The 9,708-nt window shown below is 51.7% G+C and overlaps 1 protein-coding gene across 1 annotated transcript; it reads left to right on the forward strand.

Annotated features, from left to right (window-relative positions):
- The first annotated feature begins 800 nt into the window (after nucleotides 1-800).
- On the forward strand, nucleotides 801-8,631 carry Krt84 (keratin 84). The gene is made up of 9 exons (XM_052161112.1): nucleotides 801-1,382; nucleotides 2,490-2,698; nucleotides 3,415-3,475; nucleotides 4,537-4,632; nucleotides 5,778-5,942; nucleotides 6,053-6,178; nucleotides 6,591-6,811; nucleotides 7,246-7,277; nucleotides 8,300-8,631. The coding sequence occupies exons 1-9, from the start codon at nucleotides 801-803 to the stop codon at nucleotides 8,629-8,631; spliced, it is 1,824 nt and encodes a 607-aa protein (XP_052017072.1).
- Nucleotides 8,632-9,708: the final 1,077 nt, after the last annotated feature.

Consider the following 9,708-nt stretch of genomic DNA (forward strand, 5'->3'; position numbering starts at 1 on the left):
ACTTACCTGGGGTTGAGGAAGGGGGCTCCAAGTCATGTGGGTGACTTTACACAGCGCCTAGGACAGAGTCAACACTAAAGAATGAATGTCCTTGGAGAGTCTCCAGTCAGAAACATGTCCACATCAGCCCCAACGAGCGAGGCTGTAGGTTCAGTCCTTGTGTAAACAGTTAAACCCTGAAGGGTAGATGCAACACGGGGGTCTTCTGAGCATTGACTCTATCTGCAGAGATGCATCAAGCAGTTTTCATATGCATGGTTTCTTAGAGCTGTGCATAAGTCTCCTATGCATACTCCACTCCTGCCTTAAGAGACTTAACTCTGGGCATTTCCATTCCTTCAGAGCCTCTGACTAGAACTGTTAGCATTCTAATTCTCTGGTGGTTAGCCACACTTAGACTCGGGGGGGGGGGGGAGAGGGAGCCTTTGGATTTATGAGGAAAGCAAATTAATGTCCCCATAATGGCAATTGCGGTGGACTTATGGGGAAAAATAAGACTTTAATATTTATGTGTTTATGTGTTTTTAATGTTTATAGGTTGCCTGCTCCAGCCCGCATCCTGATGAGAATAGGTGTGTCTGAATTGGTTCATTGTGAAGGATGTTACAGATGTGAAGAGTTTCTGCTAACTACCCAAGCTCATAAATGCCTTCAAATGGCTTTTTTCGTTTTTATGAGGCCAATCCTCATGTCCACACACACATAAAAGAGGTGAGAGGAATCCACTAGCCTCACAGAGACTCCCAGCTTCAGCTCAGCCCACTCCACGCCGCTCTTCAGCTGCCATCTACAAAGCCACCATGTCTTGCCGCTCCTACAGAGTCAGCTCTGGCCGTCGGGTGGGAAGCTTCAGTTCTTGCTCTGCAATGGCCCCTCAGCATCTGAACCACTTCCGGGCCAGCTCTGTCTCCTGCAGGAGTGGGCCTGGCTTCCGGGGCCTGGGTGGTTTTGGTAGTCGGAGTGTCATCAACTTTGGATCCTCCTCACCCCGGATAGCAGTTGGATGCTCTCGTCCTATCCGCTGTGGAGTTGGCTTTGGAGCTGGCAATGGGATAGCCTTTGGCTCTGGTGACGGGAGTGGCGTTGGTCTGGGCTTTAGGGCCAGCAGTGGTGTTGGCCTGGGGTTTGGAGCTGGTGGCTGCCTTAGCTATGGTTTCGGAGGCCCTGGTTTCGGAGGCCCTGGCTTTGGTGGCCCTGGCTTTGGCTACAGAATTGGAGGAATTGGAGGCCCATCAGCCCCCGCTATCACAGCTGTGACTGTTAACCAGAGCCTGCTGACTCCCCTCAACCTGGAGATTGACCCCAACGCCCAGAGGGTAAAGAAAGATGAAAAGGAGCAGATCAAGACCCTCAACAACAAATTTGCCTCCTTCATTGATAAGGTACCTTGCAGGCCTAACCTCTGGAACAGACATTGAGAGTTAAGGGGTTCTGGGGTGCTCGTCCCTTCAAAAGAGCTGGTCCAGTCTGAGCCATTGCTTTTTAAGGCATCTGCCAAGGGCATAGAGGGATGAACGGCTTCTAGATCACTCTGCACTAAGAATCAACAAGCCAGAGGAACTGCTGCATCATGAGACAGACTAAGATGCTGGCCACAATTTCTGGAAAAAAAGAAAGACCTTCCAGCTAAACCTACGGGCATTTGGGCAAACCGAGTCCTATTTCTCAATTACTTAGACATGTCTCCCACACATGGGGGCTTTCAGCCAAGTGTCCAATTGAATCGTGCTTAAAATATTTCATTCTTTAAGATCATGGTGGTCTGGAGGAGATTTTCATAGTTTCTGAGGCTGATGGAGAATGGAGTGAGTGATATTTACATAAAAAACAAATAATTCATACACCCAACATAGGCTATGGAGACCTAGTCAGGATTGAGGGAAGTGCAGATGATCACCAATAGCTATATAGAGAAATAATTGTGTCAATTTTCCAAAAGCAGAGACCTAGTAGACCATGTCTGCATGGAGATGAGGCTTTGTTTCTGTCAGGAGACAGGAGAGAACCTCGGTGACCTCACTTTACTTTTGAGTCAAGGAGCTCGGCTGATAGAATATCAGGGATGCTGGCCATGGTGTGCAGTCCCAGGCAGCCACCTCCTAGTACCCCGGTGACTCCCGATGTAGTGCGGTCGCACTGTGTGCTCGGCTGGGGATGGCTGTTTCTATCCCCAGGTCCAGGCAGGCCCAGCAGAAGCCTCGTGCTTTGTTATTCCTCAGGGTTGGCTGACACTTTGCTTAGGTGTGGAGGGAGAAATAATACTGAAATGTCTTTATTATTACATGTCTTTATGAACTAGCTGGGCGCGGAGAGAGGGTCACAGAGCCACACTCCTGGTTTCTGGTAAGTTAGAAACATACTAGTAGAAGCCAGAAGAGGGAAGAACAGCAATGATATGACACAGAGTCTTCGCTGGCCATCTGAAGGCCTACCCTGCGCCCACGCACTACCAAACACCTTAATGTGTTTCCTTTGCTTCTCGGACACAGGTGAGGTTTCTGGAGCAACAAAATAAACTCCTAGAGACCAAGTGGAGCTTCCTCCAAGAGCAGAAATGTGCCCGGAGCAACCTGGAGCCTCTCTTCGATAACCACATCACCAGCCTGCGGAGGCAGCTGGATGTACTCGTCAGTGACCAGGCTCGCCTGCAGGCAGAGAGAAACCACCTGCAGGATGTCCTTGAGGGCTTCAAGAAGAAGTGAGTGCCCCATATGCACACACCTGTGCCCCACATGCACCTGTGCCCCACATGCACCTATGCCCCACATGCACCTGTGCCCCAGATGCACCTGTGCCCCACATGCACCTGTGCCCCAGATGCACCTGTGCCCCCTATGCACCTGCGCCCCACATGCACCTGTGCCCCACATGCACCTGTGCCCCACATGCACCTGTGCCCCAGATGCAGTCCAATGCAGACAAGAGCAGCTGCATGAATGAGGATTAGATAGTTGTTGGCTACAAACCCCAGCTCAGGGATGTGCGGGGACAGTGGTATGGGAGGTGGAAGGAGGAGACCCTCTGTGGGTACTGAGGAAGTGGGGGAACTTGTCCTTAATACTACCAGTGGGGATGAATGAGTTGATGGAAAAGACATCTTTAGTTCTGGAAGGAGTGCTTACATTCATCACTGGACTATGCCCTATTTCCTCTGTGCTCAGCTGCAAAGACCCTGAGTTGTCGCTCACAGAGAACTGTAGCAACAGTCCAGATTTCAGACCCAAAATTCAAGTGAGAAAGTAAGGGACTTTCTGGGCCGCCAGCTTAGAAAAAGTTTTAAAGGTGGGACTGAGATACGCTTACTTGTGAGTGGCAAACTGTGTCCCTCGATGAACCAGAATCCCTTTGCAGGATTAGTGAGGGCTTTGGGGTAACAGGAGAGAGGGCTTACCCGCTTCATCTCCATGCTCCCAGGTATGAAGAGGAGGTGGCATTCCGGGCCAATGCTGAGAATGAGTTTGTGGCGCTGAAGAAGGTAAGGGGATGCAGTGAGGGGAAATTCTACATGGGAGCACACATTCTCCAGAACCCCAGCTTCAGCTCCAGCTCTAGAGACTTCCCAGAAGCCCTGCAGTAGCTAAAACTGCTCACACAAACAGCAGAACCCCAAAGATCACAGGCTCCCTTCAAAGTTCTAATAGAACCATAGATTATTTGAGTTTGGGTACTATGCGTTTGAAAATGATAGACTCTTACATTTCTTGAAAGATCAAGGCTTTTTTTACTTTTCTCTGTAAAAACCATTGCATTCATTTGGTTTGCTCAGGAAGAGCATGTGTATACAATGGTCCACATGTGGACAACTTGAGAGAAGAGCATGTGTATACACTGGTCCACATGTGGACAACTTGAGAGAAGTAGTTTTCTTCTTCCATCATGTGGGACCCAAGGATTGAACTCAAGGGTTCAGGCTTGAAAGCAAGCACTTTACCTCGAGAGTCATCTCTATGACCCCTTTATTGCTTTTAAATAAGCCCTGGCCAAGGCCCAGCAGCCCTGGCTAAAGCCCAGCAGCCCCTGTGCGAGCTTCCACATTGCAATAGGGAAAGACCCAGTAGGAACCGAGGGCCCCGCCTGCACCTCTCCAGACCCTCGTAATTAGGAAGGCAGAGCAGCATAGGCTGTGCGCTCATCTCTCTCTCTCTCTCTCTCTCTCTCTCTCTCTCTCTCTCTGTCTCTCTCTGTCTCTCTCTCTCTTTCTCTCTCTATCTCTGTCTGTCTCTCTCTCTGTCTCTCTCTCTCTGTCTGTCTCTCTCTTTCTGTCTGTCTGTCTCTCTCTGTCTCTCTCTCTGTCTGTCTCTCTCTTTCTGTCTGTCTGTCTCTCTCTGTCTGTCTCTCTCTCTTTCTGTCTCTGTCTGTCTGTCTCTGTCTCTCTTTCTGTCTGTCTCTGTCTCTCTGTCTCTCTGTCTCTCTCTCCCTCCCTCTGTCTCTCTGTCTCTCTGTCTCTCTCTCCCTCTGTCTCTCTGTCTGTCTCTCTGTCTCTCTGTCTCTCCCTCTCCCTTTCCCTCCCCCCTCTCTCTCTGTCTCCCTCTGCAGGATGTAGACGCAGCTTTCCTGAACAAATCTGAGCTGGAAGCCAATGTGGATGTTCTGACCCAGGAACTTGAATTCCTGAAGGCTCTGTACCTAGAGGTGAGGCTCTTCCCTGAGAACTCAAGGCTATGAGTGCTCAGCCTACATGCCCTAGGGGCTGAGTCAAGCCTTCAGGTTTCCAGATACTGGTTTTGTGGGTCTGGCTCCACCCCCACTCAGGGTGTTCTTCATCACTGTGTCTGGAGGTGAGGAAGGCCAGGGAGGTTGGTGTCTCCACAGCCATATTAGGCCTGACGATGAGCTCCTGTCATCTGTGGTCCAAACCTTCCTTGTCCAAGCTAAAGACTAAGTCTGGGAATGCCTGGTAGAGTGATTTGAAAGAAGGAAACGAAATGTAAATAAAAAATATATCAGAAAAAAAAAAAAGAAAGAAGGAAACGCACCTGATTTTACTAGTCAAACCAGTGCCATTTACTTTCAAGCAACCTATTTAGTCTGAAGTTGAGCCAGACAGAGATATAGGTCTCACCAGGGTGGAGACCTTGGCTCTCTGAAGATTCTGGATCTAGGGATCTCCAGGTTCTACTGTGTTTTAAAATATCATTACTTCTCAGTGGACCATGACCATCCCCAGACACTTTGTGGGTAGACAAACATGAATTTAAGTAGCCGTCAGTCTGCTCTCCTGAGGTACCCCTGATTCAGATAGTCTCACCTGAGGTACTCCTGGTTTGGATAGTCACCTCACCTGCGGTACCCCTGGTTTGGATAGTCACCTCACCTGAGGTACCCCTGGTTGGGATAGTCACCTCACCTGAGGTACCCCTGGTTTGGATAGTCACCTCACCTGAGGTACCCCTGGTTGGGATAGTCACCTCACCTGAGGTACCCCTGGTTGGGATAGTCACCTCACCTGAGGTACCCCTGGTTTGGATAGTCACCTCACCTGAGGTACCCCTGGTTTGGATAGTCACCTCACCTGAGGTACCCCTGGTTCGGATAGTCACCTAAGCCAAAGCAGGTACTGGAGGTCTGAGCTTATGGCAAGGGTCCTGAAGTCAGACTCAGTTGCTTTCAAGCATGCCTTTTTCTGAGCCCCAGGCTGGGTAGGAATGGGGTCTCGAGCAGTCATAGAGCAAGAAGGAATGCTCCCTCCCTGTCCTGACTCACAGGGGACCCTGTGGCAGAGTCCCAGCTGCCAATGGTCCACTGAGCCCCTCTGCCTTGCTGCTTCCCCAATACAGGAAATCCAGTTGTTGCAGTCACACATCTCTGAGACATCTGTCATCGTGAAGATGGACAACAGCCGGGACCTGAACCTGGATGGGATCATAGCCGAAGTCAAGGCGCAGTATGAGGAGGTGGCCAGGCGGAGCCGTGCAGATGTGGAGTCCTGGTACCAGACCAAGGTAGGGAATGGGAGACTGGGGAGGGGTCCAGGTGCCCTGGGTGAAGACTTTGGTCTGAGGTCTTCAACCCAGACTGCATGTGGTCAAGACACTGCACTCTGCTCCCCCAGTATGAGGAGATGCGGGTGACCGCTGGCCAGCACTGTGACAATCTACGGAACACACGGGACGAGATCAATGAGCTGACCAGGCTGATCCAGAGGCTGAAAACAGAGACCGAGCATACGAAGGCTCAGGTGGGACAGAGGAGAAAGCTGCGGAGGGAGGGGCAGGAGTGCCAAGTGTGGTGAAGGTCAAGGGCCTGGCAAGACCTGGACACAAATCCAAGCGGGGACATAACACCTTCCTGGGGGACAGGAATATGGAGTAGAAGGAAGGCCTGGGGCTGATTCTCTAAGTAGAGGAGGCACGAAGAATGGAAGAGTCTGGATTCCTTAGGTCTCAAGACAGTGGAAAGCTGATGGGTATGGAGAATGAGGAACAGCAACACTCTTGCTGATCACAGTGACTATCCCTGGAAAAGCCCCCATGCAGAGCTGCAACCCAGGCCTAGCGCCAGGTCTCACGCCATCAGGGAAGGGTTTCCAACCCCACTTGAGGACCCCTGAGTCCCTAGCTAAGCCCACATACAAACTCCAATCTCTGCAGTGTGCCAAGCTGGAGGCTGCCGTGGCTGAGGCGGAGCAGCAGGGTGAAGCAGCCCTCGCTGATGCCAAGTGCAAGCTGGCTGACCTGGAGGGAGCCCTGCAGCAGGCCAAGCAGGACATGGCCAGGCAGCTGCGCGAGTACCAGGAGCTCATGAACGCTAAGCTGGGCCTGGACATCGAGATTGTCACCTACCGCAGGCTGCTGGAGGGCGAGGAGATTCGGTGAGACTGGGAGGGAGTGAGGTCAGACCTCTAGAAAGATTAACCAAATAAGGGGAGGGAACCAGGTGAAGGATCCTGGAATGAACGGTCTCCAGGGAGAACAATATATCTTCCAAAAACATTAGTCAGTTGCCCTTGGCAGGGTTTTAGAAGGTGCTGTGCTGTAAAATGCAATTCCAGACAAGCTGTGCCAGGTCATAGGCGTTTTGCTTGGCTGATTAATTTGTTAAAATAGTAATAGGTCGTCAGATAGTTTAGCTCAACAATTTAGAGGCAGTGTCTAGATACATGGCATGTTTCAAGATGCACTTACAGTTGGGGGTAAGACCCACCAGTTTCTGGTCTACCCAGAGAGGAAGCCTACTCCCACCCCCACCCCAACCGCAAGCAGGTTCATAGCTCATAGGAAGTAATTTGTCTCTTTCTGTCTCCAGGATCTGTGAAGGTGTTGGGCCAGTAAACATATGTAAGTATCCTGCCTTTTCTCAGCCCCCTTCAAATTTCCTTTTGGCACTTGTGAGAGTCAAGAAGCTCCCAAGAGAGCTGGTCTGGCCAAGACAGTCAGGGAAGCAGGGGCATCAGTGTCCCTGGACTGGGAGTGTGTCCTCAGCAGAGGCTCCCAGAACGAAAAGGAGACAATGGTTTGTGGGACTCTCAAGGTAGGAGAAGGTTTTCAGTAGTATTGTAGGCCACCATTGCAGAAGTAATAGAAAGGCTGTGTCACAGAGGTGACTCATATCTGGATCACAGGGATAGGGCAATGCTAAATGGAAGTCACCCCCCTCCTTCAACCTCCTGCTGCTTCTAATATAGACTGTCCCCAAAGCAGCCATGACACTGCGCCAGCGCTGTAGAGCAGGGTGAGTCTCCACACTGTAGATCTCCAGTCTTCTTGAGAAGGAGAATGCTAGCCAGCGTCACACTAGTCTGGAAGGATACCAGCCGTACCCTCATAGAAGAACCATGATTTGCTGGAAGGTCAGCAATGGCCTTCTGCAGAAGGTCAAGCCCAGAAGTGACAGGGTGTGGCTACTTCAATCAAGGCTAAGCTGGATTCCAGTCCTGACATAAGGGCTGTGTCTAGTGGGGCAGTTGGACTACAGAAAAGAGCCATTAGCGGGGCAGAGATGGCTAGCCAGGAATTGGTGCTGGCTGCATTTCTTGTCTGATCGATGAATGGGAACTAGCAAGAGGAACAATATAATGACAGAGGATGCACCGTATGGTTCTAAGGTCACTGTGCCAGTGTCTGGATGCTTGGCCTCTCATAATACACCAGATGTGGGACACAGATAAACAGTAGTTTGTGTACATGTGCACACATTAATGGCAGCCAATATGTGGGCATGGGCAAACACCCAGAAAGACAACAGCATCCGTCCATTTCCATCTGGGTGTCTGATTTCCATGTAGCCTTGGTCTTTGGACCACTCATCCAGTGTCCTAGAGCCAATATTCCATTCCTTTCCTTTCCTTTCCCCTCCACAGCTGTGAGCAGCTCTCGAGGAGGTGTACTGTGTGGGCCCGAGTTGGTCTCCGGATCCAGCCTTTCCCACAGTGGTGGAGTCACCTTCTCCAGCAGCAGCGGCATCCGCACCACAGGAGGGGTTCTGGCTTCCTCGAGCCTGAGGGCTGGTGGGGACCTGCTAAGCTCTGGGACCAGAGGAGGCTCAGTGCTGGTGGGCGATGCCTGCACCCCCAGCATCCCCTGCGCACTGCCCACTGAGGGAGGCTTCAGCAGCTGCAGTGGTGGTCGTGGTAATAGGAGCTCCAGCGTCCGCTTCTCATCTACCACCACCTCCCGCAGGACCAGGTACTGAGCACCTAGCCCCAGGGGGCCACTGCCTGGAGAAGAACATCCCCTGCCTTATCCCCTGAGGTGCATAGACTCTGGTCCTGAGGGATCTCCAGCCACTCTTCCTGCCAGTGCACAAACCTAGTCCGTGTCCTCCTGAGGGATTCTTCCTTGTGTAGACACACCAGCTCCAGCCCCAGGGGCACCGGCTTCTCCCTAATTCCTTTCCTTCAGATCCTCCTCAGGCTCCAGCCACAGTAAATATATTTTTGGCACTACTACAGAAAGCAGTGGCCCTAGGGAGAGAGGGGTCATTCAGAGCCAGCATGAGCACAGACCTCTGGGGCCTGTAGGCATCCATAGCCTGTCTTGTTTCTCCCCCTTCCCCTCCCTGGCAGAAGATGCTTCATTATCCCTCCCCTGACCCCAAAGGGCACACAGTCCTTGGCGGCCCCAGGGATACCTAAGTTCCATGATGGTTCTCCTCCCAGTGGCCCATCTGGGCCTTTTCTCTTATGGTTGTTGGTTTGTCTGCGGTATGTGGGTCTGACAAGTAGGCGGTATGTGGGTCTGACAAGTAGGCGGAGTTCCGACGGAGAGGGGGGTCTCTTCAGCTCCGTGTGCCTTGTTCTTGTGGTGATACAAGGCCCAACTCTGTGCCCTGTGGATGCAGCAGGGTTGTGTCTGCGAACTCTGGGAGTCTGGGGGCCGGTGGGGCCTGTTTGTACTACTCTTTGTATTTCTGGGTTTTCAATAAACTTGCCAAGCTAACTTCACAAGGACTGTGCCTGTTCATCCATATCATGCCAAGGAGGTGGTGGCTGAAACCCACTAGTTCACCCTCATGAGGGTGTGACAAGGGAGGGAACTAGTATCCCCGGCCCACGGGAAGAAAGGGTACAAGCCTTCCCAGGGAGGGGCTCGCAGTTCTGTGTGGCAGAGATGACACAGAGTCAAGGTCCTAGAAACAAACGGCCATCCCCAACACTCTTCTCCAGGTCAGAGTGTCCTCTTCCCGAGCACACTCAACCCATCCCATATTCTCCCTCCCTGCCACCACGCCCTCAGAGATCACCGCAATAGTATCCTTGTCTGTCTGTCT

This window comes from Apodemus sylvaticus, chromosome 17, assembly GCF_947179515.1.
Source record: "Apodemus sylvaticus chromosome 17, mApoSyl1.1, whole genome shotgun sequence".
NCBI classification, from domain to species: Eukaryota; Metazoa; Chordata; class Mammalia; order Rodentia; family Muridae; genus Apodemus; species Apodemus sylvaticus.